Source organism: Styela clava, chromosome 9, assembly GCF_964204865.1.
Source record: "Styela clava chromosome 9, kaStyClav1.hap1.2, whole genome shotgun sequence".
NCBI classification, from domain to species: Eukaryota; Metazoa; Chordata; class Ascidiacea; order Stolidobranchia; family Styelidae; genus Styela; species Styela clava.
Window position 1 is genome coordinate 11,615,622 of NC_135258.1, and position 21,701 is coordinate 11,637,322.

Sequence of the window (21,701 nt, forward strand, 5' to 3'; positions counted from 1 at the left end):
CTTGCTACAGCATCCTTGCGTAATACGCATACGGATCCACCTGCGCAAAGGCATAGAGAGCAAGGAAAGGTAGTTAGTTTCACGCAACCTCAACTGTTATAGACGTTGTAGATGTGTAAATTTAAGAAGTAATACTTTTGCGAATAGGAGGATTTTCGAAGTTCTTTAATTCGTGTTGTTGAAAGCAATATGTGCCATTGTGGCTTATATTTGCGTGTGTGGTAATGGTAACACGACATAAAATATGGTGTTTTGTAGGCCCGAGACACCTGAAAATGTGGAAAAGATGAATAGCATACTCCCTCGTAGCTTGCTGTTTGGGACCATCTAAGTATAATCTATTTCAAATCTATCTCTATTTCGAATTCACAAGCAGCACAACAGACGATAAAATAATCAAAAACAAATAAATGAAACTGATAACAGAATTAGAAGAGCGAACAAAATTTCAAGTGAGATTTGGAACGTACAAAATGTAAATTAAAAAGTGTCACCAAAAGAAGTGGTACTTGTTCACTCACCTAAAAGCATTAAATCAGTTCATACGAACAACCATCGAGAAATTACAAGAACGACAAAACGATCGTTATATCCACTACGTGTCCAATAAAAAAAACGAGAGAAAATTGAGATAAATTACTTGGTAAACAAAAAATAAATGAACAGAAAAAATATTTTCACGCCATACCAATAATTTTGTAAGGGTTGCCAAATTGAAAACCGAATTAGTGAACAGTAATGAAAAAATATTTATCAAAATATATAGCTGATTATACAGTAGTTGAAGTCGAATGCCAAATTGAACCAGAATTGTCACACGTTGGGAGCACGTAGAGGTAGGCAGGACCACTTTATTCATCAAACTAGAGTCCAGGTTATATTTAGATTTAAAAGTACTTCCGAAGTATGTGCACCAAGATGGCGCATAACCTGAACATAGTATGTGTACCAAATTAGGGTTCAGGATGCGCGCCATCTTGGTGCACCTACTTCGGGAGCGCCGATTCGAAAATGTTGGATGCAGATGATGCAATGTGTGATGAAAATGGTACATAGCACATGTGTTACGAATAGCGTCATTTTTGCGCAGATTTTTTATACCGCATTTTTATCTGAAAATCAACTACATTGCGTAATGAGCAACCCATGTTGAAATGACGCGATTGTCACACACATATAAAAACTTACATAACCGACAGATGTTTTCTTCACATGCTATATTGGTTAATTTATTTCTGGAGTGGGTAAATGTTACAGATACCAGCTCAAGTTGCAAGCGCTTCGCCAGCAACATAAAGAGCAAAACATACTTTATGTATGTACCATATGTAACGTTGTTTCAAAATGGTTTATTACAGGAAATTTATGTTTACTTCATACTTGCGCATGCATTCAATTGCTACGACTCATATCTTGCAGACGTAAATAGCTATATAATTTTTGGTGTGAACATTTTCTTATCAGAGTCCATCCAATCAGTATAAATACGCGTCGGTTTTCTTCCACGCCAATCCGTATGAAATTTTGTCAGAACCGTTTTGTAGTCATGCGTATTCTTTTACTACTTTCGGCAAGTTTTCTCGCCATATACCAGGTTCACGCATACAGCGCTGCAACATGTCCATCTAACATTCCAGAATTTTCCCGCGAAGATTGTTACCCCAGCGGAGGGGCAAGTGAATCGAGTTGCATTTCAAAAGGATGTCTATGGTGCGAGACAGCAGATTACAGTAACCCAAATCAGTATCCGTGGTGTTTCTACGACACGTCTGCAACAACTCAAACTCCAAGTGGAGGTAACGTATGATTTTAGCTAGTGTGTGAAATTAGAATAAGTTTGTAAAAACTGAACAACGATTGCCTACGCAACATTGCAGAACTTTTTGATTGAGTGTTTACCGTTTTTTTAAGAATGTACCGACTGCTCATGTCAAAATAAGAGAGATTGCTACCCGGAAGCTGGATCCTCGCAGTCTGGTTGTCTTGCAAGGGGTTGTCTATGGTGCGAGAGCAATATACAAGGAGAACCATGGTGCTTCCACAGTAAGTGATTTTTCTGTAATATAGTTGCGAGTCGAGTTGAATACGTGAAGAATTTTTACGTAACGTTTTTATTTTTTACAGGTGACAACACTGCGACTGCGGCTACTGGAGCAACACAGTCTCCCGGTGGTAATTATCGAGTTGTGTTATTGATGCAAAGCTGTAATCATAATAATGCATGTCTTCACTGAAATTCCAATATTTGCGTGCAATATTTTTTAGAATGTGATTTTTTGGTACAAATTGTATTCTACTTCTAAACTTCTTAGTGAGCCCCCCAATCACGCTTACTTCATTCGACTTTAATTTAATTTTGAAGTTACAGAATAATCAAATATATATATTATTATGCGAACCTATTCCAAACATCTCCATAACCAGTAGGGATCACTCCCACTTATCGACTACCATAATCATTATATATATTCCTTGTGTTCATGCACAACGTAAAATATATCTCGTGCTTACATACGTTTGATTTTTATCAGAATGTACTACGTGTTCCTGCTCCAACAAGATCGATTGTTACCCAGAACCGGGGTCGTCTGAGCAAGGTTGCGCATCGCGAGGTTGCTTGTGGTGTCCTAGTGGTATCCAAGGAGAACCTTGGTGTATTACTTGTAAGTATGTAGTCAGTAGTCAAAGCATAAAACAGTTCGCAAAAACAATGTAGGTAAATTTATTCGAAACATACTGCTTATTCACAGCTGTTGAAGTTGCCATGTGATTTGCTCAATTCCAAGCCAATTTTACTTTAGTCAGTGAATTGTTGTCTATTTCAAAATATATATGTATGCATTTGGAGTCTAAAGGTTGCCCGTTATAATCACGCATGTTATAACACATAAGAGCGTATTTCGCAAATTTGCCAAAAATTATTAATATACGTTATTCACCGGTACGATTAAAACATTGTTTAGCAAACGGAGTTACCGCACCACCAGGAACAGGCGGTGGAGGTGGCGTGTGTCCAACTGATATCCCTGAATCCAATAGAATTGATTGTTGGCCTGGCGGTGGCGCTAGTGCAGGAGGATGTGTGGTGAGAATTGACTTTTCTATAACATGTGTACAATCATAGCAATTCCACTACTGTATACTGTAAAATAAATTTTACAGCTTCTTAACTACACTTGTACTTGTCGTTGAATTTATACTAAATTGCTATATTACACACATAACAATTGTGCTCGCAGATGCCACAATAACAACAGAAGTAAAGAAACTCATAACAGAGGTGATATCGTATCACAAAACCATACATCGCGTGAGCCAATACCCATCTTTCTCGATATGACTGTTTCTGGAACATATGATAACCGATATCTTATATATACTTCAGGATTCGGGGTGCATTTGGTGCGAAAGCAATACTCCTGACACTCCTTGGTGCTTTTTCAATACCACCGATCTACCCGAAGGAATTCCTGACGAAGAAAGAATAAATTGCATACCAGAAGGAGGATTCAGTCCAAATGAATGTGAAGCTAGAGGCTGTGTTTTTGCCTCAGCAGGATCGCAAGCCGCACCGATGTGCTATTTCCCAGTGAGCTTTACCTAATTTTGTGAGAACTCATATATTAAATCATCGAAACGATTTTAAGCTCGATTGCTGAATATAATTTCTGCATGTAATTTACCTTGATATATAATAACCATTACAGGACACATACGGATATCAAATGGTTGGGAGTCCCGTATCAACTGCCACAGGATTTGAAATAACGCTCGCAAGAGTGTCCGCTGGTTCTTTGTATGGAAATGATGCCGAAAATTTGCTTTTGACAATTGATTATGACACAGACTACAGGTACAGCTAAAGTAGATTCCGACTGACATATGCATACGATAGGTCAAACAATTTTTGCACTAATTTTTGTTACAGAATCCACTGGAAATTTACTGATATTGCTAATAGTGACCGATTTGAAGTTCCGTTGACAATTAATGGAGCATCCGGAACGAAATCTATAAACACTTTGTACGACTTCGCCTACACAAATAATCCCGTATTCAGCTTCCAGGTATTACCCCCGGCGCCATGATTAATGTTATTTATATCAAATAACGACCACTTAACAACAAGCTCTATTGAACTTCAAAACTTTAAAAACTAAAATCATACTAACGCATAATGAAACGTTGAAATAAAATCTTCATCATCTGTCCAAAATTTGAAAAAAATCTAGATTGTAAGAAAATCATCTGGTGCAGTTTTGTGGGACACATCTCTTGGTGGCCTGACTTTCAGTGATCAATTCTTACAAATTGCTACCAGAGTACCCGAAGGAATGACCGTGTATGGCTTTGGAGAAACGGAACATGAAACTCTGAAGGTGATTCGTAGTATTTTTTTACTTTCTATGTAGCCTATGTTACTGTTATAAAATTGATTGTAAAGGTCAAATTTATGCTTTAGCACAAATTTGATTGGAGTGCATGGGGTATGTATTCTCGAGATCAACCACCAGCCGGAGTGGGGAACTTGTATAGTGTACACCCTTTCTACGTGGCGATTGAACAAGACGCGAGTTCTCACGGAGTGCTTCTTCTAAACTCCGCTGCGCAAGGTATTTTTCTGAAAATAATAATGCAAAAACTAGACTAGACTGTAGGAGAATAATTGAGCACTGTTGTGGTAATCGTTTCAGTGGTTTGCAAATCCAAAATCAATTATGAATCGTGTTGAGAGATACTTGAAAGTGAGCCGAATAGTGATCCGTACAAACAAAGCATATTCCTTGAAAGAATTGGAGAGAAGACAGACACTTGCGCTAATTTCACCAGACTTAAGTTTGAAAATTGCTAATTCCTGTACTATATTTTAGACATCACATTCACCCCTGCACCTGGACTTCTTTACAGAACAATAGGCGGCGTTCTTGATTTCTATATGTTTTTTGGTCCTGAACCCAAGGCCGTAATAGAACAATACAATGAAGCAATCGGAAAACCATTTTTTCCACCGTATTGGTCACTTGGTTTTCAGTTATGTAGATATGGATATGGAAGCCTAAAAATTGTACAAGAAACAGTCCAACGCATGGATAGTTATGGAATACCTCTGGTTAGCTTTTACTTCATTTTTTATGACAAAACTTAATATCAGTTTTTTTAAATCGTACTTATTACAGATGTGAGCACGATGATCAGCAGCATATAACATATTTTTATCCATCCATTTTACTTCTGTAACTAAAGTAATATTTGGTGTAATTTATGTAAAATATGTGTATATATGATTGCAGTTTGACTGATGTATTATAGCTTCGTCATGACAAAATATATATTCAAATATTTATTCTGCATGTTACATATATATATATATGATAGGACGTACAATATGGCGACATCGATTACATGGACGAACAACGCGATTTCACCTACGACCATACCACCTACGCTGGATTGCCAGAATACGTTAAAGAGCTACAGGCGGGTGGAAAACATTATGTCATAATTCTGGTAAGTAATTGTATTCTAATTGGTTGATACTAATTATTTATGATGTACTTATTTATATACTTATTTATTCAATATTGCGACCTTCGACGGCTGTCTATGTACTATTTTAAAGTCGCCGATTGGATATCATGCCAATGCCAATCCAAGTAAAAATTTAAAATGATTAATGGGACCATCGTGTTGCAGCAATTATTTTGGCCTAGCTACAATTCCATACCTCATTGCAAACTAATTGAACTTGAAATGCCTGGAACGAAACTTTCATATGAGTTCAAAGTACTATCCTTCTCTAACTATTCCCATTAAAAACGAGACCTCAGTTAATGTTCTGGTATGGTAACATTCTCAGTTGTAACACGATTGTAAAATCACATACAATTCTAGTACAAATTATTTTTAACCAAGGCGCTTTGCACTTATTTTTCTGCGAATATTCCACCCGCAGTTCCACAGTGTGATTTTACTAAAACTGACATTGGAAACAGATTAGCTAGCTTTTGATTATTTTAAAAATTGTGATTTTCTAACATTAAAATGTGTGGCAAATCGATGAAAATTAAAAATCTTCGTGTTTATCGAGATTAACATAGGCATGGTTTGCTACTTTGTACGACTCTGCAAACTCCGTCCTGAGTTTCCAGTAACTTTAGTTACTCGAATGTTGCTCAGAAATTATCGTGCTGACAAAGCTTTTTTATTTTTGTCTTTTAGGATCCATGTTTGACCGCAGACGACCCACCCGGTGCTTATCCTCCATACGAAAGAGGTGTAGCTGCCGACGCCTATGTCAAAAATGCGGACGGAACCGACGCGCTTGGGAAGGTACCATCTGGCAAAATATATACCGGTATACTGTACATAATTTACATAGCCAGCATGCGATGTTGAAAACGAGAGAATATTGACTAACAACAATGTGTTGCAAATATTGAACCTCCGATCTCGACGTCAGGATGGCCGAGTGGTCTAAGGCGCCAGACTCAAGAGAATTGTCTCTTACCTGCGCAAAGCGGGTCTGGGTATTCTGGTCTCCGAATGGAGGCGTGGGTTCGAATCCCACTTCTGACACCTGTTTTTTCTATTGTTATAAAATACTTTTCTTTGTCATGGCTTCACCAATATGGTATGAACTGAAGGCGTTATTTACAAACTCACACAAGTGGTATATAAAAGTATCGCTAAGATAATACACTTCAATAATCCTTAAATTCAAGTTAGATTGTTAGCTGTTATTTTGCTGATATCGGGGTATTTTTTATTCTTGTATTTTACCTTTATTCATAATATATAGCCTATATATCTTGGGTTTATTGATAGGGACCTTGGCGGTCTGAAGTAATAAACGAATTGAGTTAAGCTCAGAGTTGAAACAATTGCCTACTGAAAAGCTAGCTGTCTACTCGCTTTCACGCCAATTTCTTTTTCTGATTTTATTCACATTTTACTTATGTAAATGATCAACTTCACAGGTATGGCCGCCTGGTAACAGCGTATTCCCGGATTATTCCAGTCCTTCCGCTCAAGCATGGTGGACAGATGAATGCAAACGTTTCCATGATGTGATCAGCTTTGATGGATTGTGGATTGTAAGTTAAACTACACTTGGAAAATATTTGAATTAATTGCTGAAAACAATATCATCTTCTTTAATTACCAAGAGTACACCCGCTTTAGGTCAAGATCAAATGTGCCCGGGCCCGTCCATTCGTTTAGTACTAAACTTAATAGACTGTGCAGCCTCTCAGAAACATTTTTGCTCGCATATTCAGCAAAGCATGGTAATCATTGCTTCATTTTCGTGGTTTTGTGTATTATCTGTCAGTATTCACGACTCACGAGTGTTTCCAAAAATTAGTTGTAAATATTTGAATGTCATTATGTCTTCCGCTGAGCTTCAGTGTAGTTGTAATAATCCAAAATTAGTTCCAAAAAGGTTCGATGGACTTTGAATTTAAAACTCTTTCTCACAGACAAAATTTTTCGTCGCTGTGGAATGTGCTTTTCTGAACTTCCAGAACTCGCACTATCAAAAAATGTACAGTCGTATAATTTGGCTGGCTGTGAGCACTCATCCGACTACTGCCAGTGTACCAAACAGACATATTTATAGACATTATGTTTATGTTTAAAGGACATGAATGAACCAGCAAACTTCGTAACAGGAAGTGTGACGGGATGCAATGACAATACAATAAACTATCCTCCTTATCACCCCCGTAAGAATTAAGATTCATTATATTTATATATGTACTTTTTGTAATTATAAAACAGCCCATTTGAACTGCTTCAGCGGATTGGAAATAGTCAATCTGGTAAACGACGATACAACACAATTTCATTATCGGTCCCTGGCCCTTGATTAATTTTGTAATAATAATAAATGATATTTCAATATTTAGTGATCTGGGGTGACACACTGGCAGACAAAAGTATGTGTCCGGATGCACAACATTTCATGGGCTCCCACTATGATACACACAGTCTTTATGGATGGAGCGAAGCTTACGCTACATATAAGTGAGAGTTTTCTTTGAATGTTAATCATACATTTGTACCTCGAAAATTATTTTGAAGCTATAATCGAATATTTATAGTCCTATTGTTGAGTTGTCAGTTGGATTTTCAGCCTAAGTTTTTTCTCTGTCAATTTGAATCAAATGTATTTACAATTTGACTGGATATTGTAAAAGGAATGTCATATTTGTATCCTTTTTTCTTTTAATGTGGAAGTCAATTTAGGAGATTTAAATATCAAATCAAAATATCGAACATTTTATCCAAAAAAATCAACCTAAATTAAAAGATATTCATAAAATGTAAACACATATTCCTATGCATTTGAGGTTTTCTCATAAATCTATAAGAGTAATCAATGAAGTGATAAGACCTAATTTTTCTTTGTATTTACAGTGCTGCATACCAATCAACAAATAAAAGACCCTTTGTTGTATCTCGTAGTACATTCCCTGGTTCGGGCACTTGGGCAGCTCACTGGTTGGGTGACAATAATTCGGGTTGGTCCGATCTGAAGAATTCCGTAATCGGAATGCTTGAATTCAACTTTTTTGGAATTCCATACGTAAGTGTTAGATGGTAAAATCTAAATAATAAAGACGCAATATATCAATCGAGAAAAACTATCCGCAGTTTGGTTTTGCATTCCATTAGAAAACTATTTTGAAATTAACAACCTATTTTTCACAGATTGGTGCTGATATCTGTGGCTTTAATGGAAATGTCAATGAAGATCTATGCGAGCGATGGATGGAACTAGGATCATTTTATCCATACGCTCGTAATCACAACGGTATAGGGTATGCCGAGCAAGATCCAGCGTCATTTGGTGACACCTTTGCGGCTCGTGCAAAATACAATCTCGAAACAAGATACACCTTACTACCATACCTTTACACTCTATTCTACGAAGCTGCAACCAAAGGTTAAAACGAATTCATTAATTTATCTTATTACTTATCGATTTTAATCGGTAAGTATGTTGATAGGTAATTGTCTGTCTGTTTGTCTGTTAGATGCACGCGATATCTCACGAAAGCGAGATTGAATCTGCTCCAGATTTAGCATGTGCATTCATCTTATCTCGGACCAGAAGCCTATTGATTTTTGGCGAATTATGTCGTATAATTAGCGAGTTATTAATTAATTAGTGATGGGACACAATGTGTCACTGTGGAGTAAGAGCGCTGTTTTGGGGGATCCCATAACCTTTGATCGATAAGTCTTCGGTCTCTGACCGATATTCTCGTTTATTACTTTAGTTTCTCATTTTTGTTCTTTGGAGTGAAGGGTCTCTATTATTTTTTATAGATATTTATTAATGGACAATCCAAGTTTTGTCATTTTTGGCGTCTATTCAAATTGCGAGCGGTACATGAGGTACTACAAGTTACACTAAAGATATAACGAAACTTGTCTTGACTTGTCTAAAATAAAGAACATATATCAATGAATTGTGCCATGTCAAGTCAATGCATGTGCGGTAAATCTAATATATATTTTATTTCTACGATCGTCACGGGCAACCATATGCTATGCTCATACCTGCCAAAAGAATTTGAACAAACAACTCACATTGCTCACACATAAACCGCAATATTTTTATTTGGCCCGTAACTTTTATGGGATTTGTTGGATATCAAACTGAAAATGCATAACATTTTAAGAATTTAAACCCATGTGGCTAATTTACTTTGATATTATATTGAAATAAGGTGTCATCGTCCTGGTTTGTATACTTAAAAAGGTTCCCGCGTCTGTATGTTTACCTATAGTTTTATTTTTAGAAAGGTTCTCAGTGAGCATGTCATACAATTTCTGCTCGATTTTTTTCAACAGGTAGTGGTGTAGTGCGCCCTCTATCTTTCGAGTTTCCAACTGATGCAGCAACGCACACAATTGATGAACAATTTATGTGGGGGAGTGGACTGTTGTTTTCACCCGTGTTATACGAAGGACTTTCATCTGTTGATGCCTATTTCCCAGATGCCAGATGGTAACATTTTCTTTGCTTATAGGAGAATATTCTTCTAACATATATTCCAGGAAGTGCCCACTCTTTAATTAATCATTTCGAATAACCCCTCGCACTTTTGGTGACATCACCCGGAATATACACTCGAGCCCCGAATATTATCCGATGAAAATCCTGAGTTAGGACCAAGATCTTATAATCCAATAAATAAAATAGTCTTCAATAACTTTGAAAGCGCTTGTATCTGTCCCACAAAATAGTAAACCCAAAATCACATTTGAAAAACCTTCCGTCTCGAAGTGTTTTTCAACTTAACGCCTTGCTAGAAAAGAGCAGAATCAAAAATATTATATACAGTAGTAATATGTTATCGTTTTGCGCAGCGCCGTATCTTTTCTGAAGTAATGTGTAAATTACTTTTATATCATGTGTCGTTTATTTCGAGATTAAACAGCTGTTATACTCTTTTGAAGGTACGACTACTACAATGGTGTCGAAGTTGGTGTGAGACAAGGAGAAATGTCGGTCCCTGCTCCTCTGGGAACTATTCCTATTCATGTTCGCGGAGGCTCAATTCTGCCCACTCAAGTAAGTATATTACTACAGTAGAATGAGTAAATTATACTAAAACTATACGTATAAAATAACACAATAGTGTAAGTTGCCAAAGACTGGGCAAGTGACAAAAATATGTCCATATTTCCTATGATATCATGTGATACAATTGGCTAATGATGTGCCGTTCACCTTCTCATTTAATTGTTATAAATAAATTATTATTAATGTTCTACAAACCGATTGATATGCATTTTATTGAACAATTTTTTCAATTTTAGCGCAAGCTGTGATTATCATATTGACTATGTCGGATCGGAGATTCTTTCATAAATAATTTTACTTTGTTTCACCATTAGGATCCAGCAGTGAATACGGTACTGTCAAGAAATAATCCCTTCGGTCTCATCATTGCTTTGGATGACAGTGGTAATGCTAATGGAGAACTGTTCTGGGACGATGGTGATACAATGGAAACAATAGAGAATGGAGACTATGCTCTTTTCAGATTCTCAGTTTCAAATGTAAGTGAAGATTATGATTATTACAAAGCTATATCAATTGATACCAAAATCGTTTTAAAATGTTATAGAGTTCATCAGCGATAAATAAGATTCCAGTCGATTGTCTGTTCAATTATTTGATCAAAATAATATAAAATGTTTTAATTACAATTTTTATTCAGTTTCTACATAAAAACGATATATTTTCGTTCAAAAAATTCACAATTACAAAAGAAATGTTTTGGTTTATTCTTCCCTCATTCATAAATTACTTTTCTTCTTATAAAGGGACAACTCACAACAGCACTAATCAACCCGAACAACATAATCAATAGTATGGTAATGGGATCACTCAGAATATTTGGAGTTACATCGAATCCAAGCACTCTTTATGTCAACGGAATGCCTAAACCTTTCAGTTTCAGCAACGGGGTATGCAATTTTAATGTATTGACATATATTATGGCAGACACTCATGCGAATACATACGCGAATCCTAAAATTCAGCATATTTTCAGTAATCATGTCTAAATTATCATTCTATCCTTAGCTTGAATCAGAATCACTAGCTGTAATTATTTTAAAAAAGCAGCTAACGTATCAACTTTAAATCATTCTACTAAAGAGTAATACAATTTTGATTAATGCAGAATTACGATCACTCAATCACAAAATTCATAAAAAAAAAACTTTGGGAGGAGCCATACTACCAAACGCTTTTATTGATTGTCGACTAGTGAAATATGTCATCTCTAATAGTCGAATTATTGAAAATTCTCCCGTTGACATTATTATTGAATACCATTGTATCAAGTGAGTAACATAATTCCCACTGCCAACTTCTCGACAAAAAACTATCATAAACACACAAGATCCAAACGTAAGACTTCGATCAGAAAAAACCTTCATGTTTTTTTTATTTCATTTTATCAGGTCATCGAGGTAGATGGAATCAATGAAGTTATGTCAGCGTCTTTCAACGTGCAGTGGTGAAAAGTCTTTCCATAGTGCTTTATCGAAATATATCATTCAAAACTTAATAATTAGTTGTCATTGAAACAAATTAATAAACTTGGAAACAACAAAGTAATTTATACAAGCAGACAGAATACTGGGTGGGCAGGATATTTAGGAAAAATAAAATGGATTTAAAGAAACAAAGACGGGTCTTACTCGTGATTTCAGAATAGACTTACCACTGGAACCTCAATAATGAATTTTAGTTTATTCTATATTTATTTAAACCAAATTTGCAATATATATGTTTTGTTGACAAAATATATACAACCTAATTCGACTCCGCTATCCCGAACACGGCTGGCTACATGTTGATCAATTGGATCATACTTGCTTCAAAGGACTAGAGCGGAGTGATGATCTTGCTGCTGAAGCTTTAGAACAGGAGTGTGCGACAGGCAGCGCGCGGGCCACAACCGCCTGCCAAGCCATTTAGTGTGGGCGTGTGGCCCTTGTCAACTCTCAGATTTTCCCCATCAAGCATAAAATCCTATTTCAACAGTTGATGAAAAGGCGCTCACATGGGTAAAATAAATAAAGTTTCTTGCTCTCTTGTTGCTGCGTTAAATCTTTCGCCGATTTACGCGCGGGCTTTATTACTGTAAGGCAAAGCGATAGCTGCATTTCCTTCTCTTGTAAACAAATGTTGTAACTCGAAATTCCAAGTGTCCCACAAGTATATATATATGTTAAAAATAAAATTTTGCCTGTGAGAATTTTTTGGTAATCGCCAACTTGGTAATTTGTAGATTATTTTTTATCATGGTTGTATACATAGAAAACTAAATTTTTGAGATTACACATCTCAAGTTCGAATCACACGCTCCCCACCTGGGTGCATGAAAGATTCCGGTCCGCCCAGATAAAAGTAATTCCTAACGTATCGTGAGATATCAGTGCTGCTTGTGTAGGTCTTTGTTCGGAGCGAAAGACGAAATTAAGAGTCCTATGGAATAACTATTGAAAATGGCTAACGTTTATCGTTTTTACTGCGAATGCTATTTTATTAAAAAAAATTTGTATGTGGATTTGGAACAAACACCCAAGCCTAATCGTACCCAGACTCGATGAACGAGGCCCAAACTAGAATTGTGGTTGAGATCAATTATTACTAAAGAAATATAGACAGTCTTGACCCTGAGATTATCATTGCTACACAAATCTCAAAGCCCCTTTTATTTAAGATTTTTTTTCCAGGCTTAGCCGCAGAATTGTCATTTTCATAGGAAAGGTCCCGTGGGATGGAACAAGCATGAATTACCACGGGACAGAAAAATATGTCCCATGGACAAGCCTAGACATAGTAACCGTCATATAAGACAAAGGTGTTCACAATGTTAGTATTAATGTCATGAATGAGAGATACCTTATTTTAATGCTATTATTGTGCATAAATTTATAATTAAAGTCGTTATAATATACATATAATAATTTTTTTTGTGTGAAATAGCATTGGATTCGTCAACTTTGTTTATATCTAAATCAATGAATGTATTGCATTCAAATTATAAGAAAATATTAAAAAGAAATATTTTCTAATATGAAAGCAATGGAAATAAATTAAAAGACCAAGATAACGCGGTTTATTGCGCGAGAAATCCGGATCAGAGGAAATGCTGAATTTGTTTCACAAATGAGTTACAAGGTCAATATCCATGTTATGCTTTCGCTGAAAATAATTAATAAAAAAAATAAAAAATCGAACATGGGCCTTGAATAATGATTTTGTTTAAAAGATATTTATCAGCGGCCAAGCTAAAAAAAAATTTCTTTTTCGTTGTTGAGATAACAACGCAAACCAAAAAACGAAACCCATAGCATATGAACGATACTGTATATTCGTTGCACTGGCGGTCTGATTTTGATATAACAATATAAAAGAAAGGTAAGATTTATATTACTATTTTTTTATTTGAATAGGATATTTAAACTCTGCATATGTCTTTTACAAAAACAGATTAATTCCTGATAGATATATCTTTGGAGATACTATGTACTACGTAAATTAATATTCTTGGACATTCTCAATCGCGAATATAAAAATACTAGCAACCAACGGTCTGCAATAATGTACAATAAACTTTCATTGCGTTTTTTTTAATTGGCTGTCAAATAGAGGCATCAACGTGCATATATTTGTTCAATGGTTTCTATGTCTTTAATATCATATTTTTAATTTATTCAAAGCGCACCTTAGCGAGCCTACAATCAATCCATGAATAATCTAAATTTAGTTGATTTTTCTTTATACTTGGCTTGGACTTGGCTTAGTGAAATATTATTTTTTATAAAAGCAAATCTAACCAAGATTCCAATTTATACAGATATCTGGAATTGGAGTTCGGTGTTTTTTCAATATCAAAATCACAACTGGATTGGATTTTTTAAACTTATTCGAATTGAAAATTGGGATTTAAAATAACCTAATTCGCCTGTATAGTATTACGTATGCTTTCAATGTAATATATTATTTAAGATGAAATCTGTTACGTTACTTTGCTTGGGGATGATCTCCTTCTGTTCTCAATCTGGTTCGACATCCTGTGTAACAACAATCGCAGAATCTGCTCGAGTAGATTGTCATTCAGAAGCAGGAGCAACAGAGGCAAGATGCAGATGTAGAGGATGTCAGTGGTGTGTTTCATCTACTGCTGGCGTTCCTTGGTGCTTTCACAACAGTGAACCCGACCTAATTAGTCAAAGTAAGTTATTTTTTCTGACAGCAAAAACATGAAATCAAACATGTTCTAAAATGTGAGCCGAGTTATGCATCATCCAATTCGTTGCGTTACAGTTTGATTTCATTATGATACTGTTTTAAACAAGAGTTTTTAATTGTTTTCTATTACAGTGAATTTGCGATCAGTCTGTCCCACATGTAGCGATTGTAGAGAACGAATAGACTGTCATCCCGAACCAGGTGCAAATGCCGAAGCTTGTCAATCAAGAAGTTGCTTATGGTGTCCAGAAGCAGGGAATAATGAACCCTGGTGCATATATGGCGGACTCTATTTGAGTAAGCAGCTCTTGAAAGATTCCTCTCGACATTTTCTTATTTTCAATTTTTGAATATCTGCTTGCTCATTTGTTCTTAACATCATATTCTTCTTCGAATATATATGTACAAATATTTTTTCTGATGCCTCAATGCCCCTACTGCAATTTCCTATTTTTCTGATTAGATTTGTTCCAAACAAAATATTGATATTATTTTCAAGCTGAAACATATCGAGCAAGTTGCCCGACGTGCAGTTCATGCAATCCAGTCAATTGTCTCCCAGATGAATCTTCGCCGACTGAATTAAAATGCAAGGCAAGAGGATGTCTCTGGTGCTCAAGTTTAACCCCACAATGCACGTACGGTGGAAACATAACAGGTATATATTTGAAAAAGTATGATGGCAGCTTTTATGGGGGATAGGTGATACTCGCCAATCCAGCTTGGTTATCAGTAGATTATTTTTCAACATGGTGAAAAGAGACACCGTGCACAGAAGAAACATATATATTATATAAATCAAGGGAATTTCAGAAATTCGCAAATAACAAGAAAAGAGATTATCAGATAGTCACACCCAGGTTTAGATTCATTTAGTATATATAGAATTTTTTTATTTTTAATAGCCTGGTTAATGAACTACGGCAGTTTTTTTAATCACATAGACTTTATTCTGGCACAGTACGCATTTTTGTTGCGACCCAGTGTTTTTGTATACAGATCTATGTTCCTGATATTATTGGGTTAAATCTGGGTTGAAGTCCATGAGCTATCCATTTATCTCTATTCCGCAAAGGTTTTAATAAAATAGTCAAGCTTTCTACGCATTATAAGTAACTTTATGTCTAGGTAATTGGCTACATATTGCAAACGGAAACATTACCTTAACAATACTTGTTGACTTTACTATTTAGCTCCAGCTCAATACAGAGCTAACTGTCAAACATGCAGCACTTGTACAATGAAATATGACTGTCATCCAGAGCCCGACGCTACGCAAACAGTGTGTGAGTCTCGTGGGTGTATGTGGTGCCAATCTTCGGTATCTGGAGAGCCTTGGTGTGTATACGGTGGAACTACAGGTAAGAAATTTCCATGTATGAGTCTGCTTCAGGGTCGGCCAACCTATTTGGCCGAAGGGTCACATGTGGTTCACTAATTATTGCGCGGGCCACTTTACATGGTAGTTATGATGTAGTTTTGCTATACTGACTACAGGTTAATAAAAAAAAAAAATACTCTCACAACAAACTTTCACAATTATTAGAACAATAAAACTATTGTTTCCCAACCATAGATGGGGGTGCCATCTGTATACTACTTTACTATACTTTGTATACTAACTACATCACTCGAAAAATAGTTTTACTCAATTTTTTTTACTCAAATCTAACAATTCAGCGCGGGCCACTCGAAATGCCTCGGCGGGCCTTGTCAAATTTTAACACCCTTATTTCAATTTTTTCTTTAAAGATGTTTTGTTCTAATGATCAAAAGCTGATTACTTATTTACTTCCAATTCCACGTTTCACAATGTTCACAAATTTTTTTTTTTTTAGTGACAACGGCTAGTTGCACAACTTGTGCCAACTGTAACACAAAAATTGATTGTCATCCTCAGCCATACGCCACCAAGTGGTCATGTGAGAACAGAGGATGTATTTGGTGCCCCACTACCCAATCGGGTATACCGTATTGTGTGTATCCAACCATATAACCTTATTAATAGCTTTCTACGTGTCCAGCGTTTAATTATTGTAACTTTATAAATTTTTATATCTGGGTGAAATTTACTTGATTGATGTAAATATATCACGTTCAAACCACCTAGAGTGCTGTAAAATCTGTGCCATAACACCTTAGCATTGGAATGTTATATATTATAATAACTTGTGTGTGATTTTACTATTAATAAAATATATAACATAGTTAGAATTTGATGCTTGAGTTGAGTTATATACAAAGGTATATTTTAATTAATATAAATTGCTTTATGGCGTTTACTTCGTCATTTGCATCTTTTGTTTTAATTAGTTTCGAGTCTTATCAATAGTCATATGATTTGCAACGATAAACTGCACCCACGATTTCAGCACCCCCACACAGATTGTACGTTGTACATTTTCGCGCATGAACTTTGCACCCACGAAATTTTGCACCAACTGGCTTTTGAAGCTATTGGCATTTTGCACCCACGGAAACAGATAAAATAAACAAATTAAATTCTATTTGAATCACAAACATGTTTGCAAACGCGCTATAGGAGTAAACTGTATGAGGGTGGTAAATCTATGGGTGCAAATATTCGTGGGTGCAAATGCTCATTGATGCAAAAAGAAGCAGGTGAAGTGAAAATGCACATGACTTCAAAGATGATGGAAACGTCTGTAATAAATTAATATTTAATGTTATGCGTGAAGGTGTTATTTCAACCTCCGAAAACTGAGTTATCCTAGCGTCAAGGCGTAATATCTTACCAACAGTAAAACACCGTGGACCAAGTAGGGACCAATCCTTTCAAAACAACCAATTTCTGATATTGATGCAATAAACATATGGTGAAAAATCTAATATCACAATTATTAGAGGTCTTGTAGAGGCGTCACGCAGTTTTCATCAACAGTTAATTTTTATCGATAACTTTACATAAAAGAACAATTTTTCCGTTTGCATTATCTTTTTCTTCGTCTCTTTAAGATTACATGAGTCTACGTCATAAAGCTACTCTCTATAACCGAATATCTGACTTAAAAAACGTACAAATATTGTGATATCAATACATTGATATATTGAAATTCTCTTCTTTGTTACTGACTATCATCTCAAATTTCAAAAAAAAAAAAATACAAAAGTGTTTCATTTCAAATCTGCAACAATTAACCCAATTTACACACGTTTATTCAATCACAAATACATTGTAGACATCCGTTTCTGATATATTTTATGAATTGATCATATTCGTCAATCGTGGAAATAAAATGCTACGAGTCAATTTTTCACCGACAAGTCTTCATTTGTATTTTTTGTATTTTAACGTTTAATTATTCTCGGGGCTTCGTCCAAGTCTCTTTGTTCGTTAAAACCTCGTGATGTTCCGGGAATCTCAAACACATCTTCAGGCTTTACTTCGAAATGTGGTAATCCGTAATATGACATTTTTTCACTTTTATCTTCTAAACCTGTATGTAAGGTTAAGTGTTAGTGCTTAGAGACTGAATGGATGAAATGTTTGAATATATTTGATGAAAATTTTCAGTTTGAATTCCATTTGCATCAATTAAAATGGTGAAATTGCATATTGCTTTCACGATTTTGAACAGTTCATCAGTGTGAAATACATTAAAAATGTAATGGTAATGTCAGGCGTTGTATACGAAAATGTTTTCACTTGGGAGTTTTAGTAAAGGCGGGGTTCTCGTCCGATGCACCGCCCCTTTCCACTGCTGGATTTTCATAAAGGGCACCTCCTCTCAAATGTCCAGGAATTGCATAAATGTCAATTGCTTGGTTCAAATAAAAGTTTCTTTATTTTGAAAAATTACAGTATCATATTGTGTACAATAACACGTTAGATATTTTACTCACCACTGCCTGGAATGGGTGAAATGCTCTTGGATGCGGATGGGCTGCAACAAATATCTTGTTATTTAATTTAGCGTTGATACCAAGAAGCCACTAATCAAATAATTCTAATATATCGCTGATTATTTCCACTAAAATCGGTTTAGAGTTAGAAAAACCAACTATTCGACTATAATAATGATGCCTATAATAATCTCTATTTTTGGAGTAAACGATTTTTTTAAATCGGTACAAAGTTTCAGAACGTTCTCAACGGTTAGTAAATATTAAATTATATTTAAATTATTTAAAAAATTAGTATCTTTTGCGAAATTCAATATATATATATATATCATAGTAAGAACTCACCTCAAATTGGATAACACACATAACATTGTGACGATGAAAGTAATCATGATGAATTCTTGATGAAATCTATCAACTACCTTGTTAGCGAAGTGCACCAGAAATGCACTGGCAGGAATGAAATTCACAACTTCATTATAAACAGATTATTACTTCTGAATATCTTTACGGAGGAAACAATATTTCCGTTCCCCAGACAAGTGTGATAAATTGAAAGATCCTGTTTAAGTCAACTTAAGGTAAATGTTGAAAATTTATCATCCATTTTTTGCGGCAGATCTGTCGTTAATTGACATCTGATTTGTTTAAAAATAAACAACGTTTAAAAATAAAAAGCAGTGTGTTGTACGTGTTGTTGTACCAAAAAAATCGCAATTTGGACAAGCAGGTGTTTTAGGATCTTTGACCAATTTAACTTTTATAAGCCAAAGTCTGTGAAATATTGATTAGATTTGCCTTCTTGAATAAGCTTCGTGTGGCGGGACTGGGTTGTCCTATTTTTTATTATTTTTTATTTTATTTATATTTCTTGTCAAGGTATTGCATAAGCATTGGTGTGTGGAGTCTGAGCCGTAATTCGCCCGATATTTAGATCCAGTTACTCGACTCCAACCACCACTGCATATGTGGACTGTGCTGTTGGTTCACAGCGTCGGCCTCTATAGTATTTCTCCTTTGCTGTCCTAGAGTAAGCATCGATTTTGTCGCTCTTATTTTATCTGCTTTAAGCGTGGATTTTACACTGTATAATAAAGTCTATTTGTTTGCATCGTGAACTTCGAACCTGTTTTATGTGGCTTTGCAGCAGACGGGATCTTTTAAACTAATTATTAATAGACTATATTAGTGGCGAGCACATACCGGTATTCCGGTAAAGTCGTACTGCTACACTTCGTCAGTCTGCGGCATTCTGTGAGACTATTATTATTCCTTGAATGAGTTGTTACAATTTCCACGGGAAAGCGTTTAAATCCCATTTATTGAACAAATGTGAACACTTCAAAATAAAATATCGCACATCTGAATCTGTTTAAGTTTTCTGAATGACATGCATGTACAAGTAAAGATGACAGTGGTTAACCGGTAGATTGGTTTAAACGAATTTTCAGAGTTACAATTACCAGTGACCAACAAAATGTGAGAGAGCTTCACGGCTGCGATCCAGATAGTACTATAACTTAATAAATTAGACACATTACTGTAAATATTTATTATCAAACGGATCATTATAACTAAACTCCAATCCAATAATACCAAATCTTATTTTTATTCTTTTTTCAACATTTTGAAAATTTACACACGTTTATTCAATCACATAATATGTATATACATTGGTATAAATAGGTCTATGGATATTGACGAAATACAAACTCGTAAGACATCAACTTGGTAATATTTTGGAACAATTGGTTTTTAAATAATTTGCATTTGTTATTTATCATTTTATTCTATTTATATCCACGCGTTGTAGACGACAGTTTCTGATATGTTTTATAGATTGATTATATTTGTCAATTGTGGAAATGAAAGAGTCAATTTTTAACGAACGACAAGTCTTTATCTGTATTTTTCGGAGATTTTAACCTTTAATTCTCGGAGCTCCCGCCATGTCTCTTGGTTCGTTGACGCCTCGTAGTGCGGGAATCTCAAGCAAATCTCCAGGCTTTACTTCCAAATTTCCTCTTTTCATTTTTATCTTTCAAACCTGTATGTAAGGTCAGGTGTTAGTGGCTTAATTAAATGTTTGCATGTTCAAATATATTGTTTCACTAATAAACAACGTCTCAGGATGATGTATGAACAAAATATACGCTATGGAAATTAAAAAACAACGTGTAGTATATAAATTGGATTGAAAAAGTTTGTAAATGTCCTATATCTAAAATTTAATATTGTGCTCAATGATGCAAAGAATGCGATTTAAAATTATGCTGTGTACTGACTATATGGTAAACTTCAATAATAATAAGGTCACAAAAACAATGGGGCATGGACTGTTAATTAATAAACTTTCTTACTTGGAAGTTCAAGTAAGTCGGGATTTTCATCCGACGCACCACCTCTTTCTGCTCCTGGATCTTCATATGGGTATGGGACGCCTCCTTTCATATGTCCGGGCATTTCGAAAATGTTCATCACTAGAATTAGAATAACAAGATTTGGTTACCTAAACTATTATACTATCGTATTGTGTGTCTTATTATAATCGACCACTCACTCACCATTGCCTGCAGCTCCTGGTGGGGCGCTTCTGACAGGACTGAAAAGAAATCATTTGTTACGTTTAATATGATATTGTGCTGTCAAATATTCTTTGAATATTTATGAAAAAAAGTCATTTCGGCTACAGATGGTACAGGAAAAGAAAAACGTTAGACTTAATCAAATATCGACTCGAATTTGATACTACGTAAATCCCATGTTATGCGGATATTAAATTTGGAATACATTTTTAACCTTATTTGCCAACATGAGCAGTGTTCTGCTTTACATACGGTCATCAGTTTACATGCTTACTTGTTTTAGAATATATATCAGTTTTCTTAATTTGTAATCTCAAACAACTTTCAAAGTTGGCGAGTATGCTTTATCGTAACTAAAAGATTGTTATGAATTTATTACAATGTAAAAACGAGCTCACCTCAAAGTGATCAAAAGGCAAAAAATAGTGACACCGATAGTAACCATGGTAAGTATTTTTCAA

General features: G+C 35.3%; 2 protein-coding genes, 1 long non-coding RNA gene and 1 other non-coding gene across 4 annotated transcripts; 3 read left to right on the plus strand and 1 right to left on the minus strand.

The window, feature by feature from the left end:
• The first annotated feature begins 1,546 nt into the window (after positions 1-1,546).
• LOC120339288 (lysosomal alpha-glucosidase-like) lies at positions 1,547-12,141 on the plus strand. The gene is made up of 23 exons (XM_039407378.2): positions 1,547-1,796; positions 1,912-2,043; positions 2,125-2,172; positions 2,532-2,663; positions 2,964-3,085; positions 3,386-3,589; positions 3,708-3,853; positions 3,929-4,067; positions 4,233-4,379; positions 4,463-4,613; positions 4,872-5,110; positions 5,377-5,508; positions 6,220-6,330; positions 6,978-7,094; positions 7,640-7,724; positions 7,908-8,025; positions 8,419-8,587; positions 8,713-8,947; positions 9,862-10,018; positions 10,471-10,585; positions 10,912-11,076; positions 11,344-11,487; positions 11,989-12,141. Exons 1-23 carry the CDS (start codon positions 1,547-1,549, stop codon positions 12,046-12,048), a joined length of 3,318 nt encoding a protein of 1,105 aa, XP_039263312.2. The 3' UTR covers positions 12,049-12,141.
• Positions 6,456-6,576, plus strand: Trnal-caa (transfer RNA leucine (anticodon CAA)). The gene is made up of 2 exons: positions 6,456-6,493; positions 6,531-6,576. It is a non-coding gene; the product is annotated as a tRNA-Leu (tRNA).
• A 1,674-nt stretch (positions 12,142-13,815) lies between the features above and the next one.
• On the plus strand, positions 13,816-16,999 carry LOC120339174 (uncharacterized). Its single transcript, XM_039407254.2, has 6 exons — positions 13,816-13,957; positions 14,549-14,774; positions 14,924-15,088; positions 15,291-15,449; positions 15,985-16,152; positions 16,630-16,999. Exons 2-6 carry the CDS (start codon positions 14,549-14,551, stop codon positions 16,785-16,787), a joined length of 876 nt encoding a protein of 291 aa, XP_039263188.2. The 5' UTR covers positions 13,816-13,957; the 3' UTR covers positions 16,788-16,999.
• Positions 17,000-17,946: 947 nt separating this feature from the next.
• LOC144427203 (uncharacterized) lies at positions 17,947-19,774 on the minus strand. Its single transcript, XR_013477815.1, has 3 exons — positions 19,001-19,774; positions 18,656-18,696; positions 17,947-18,249 (listed from the first exon to the last, which is right to left on the minus strand). It is a non-coding gene; the product is annotated as an uncharacterized LOC144427203 (long non-coding RNA).
• Between the last annotated feature and the right edge of the window lie 1,927 nt (positions 19,775-21,701).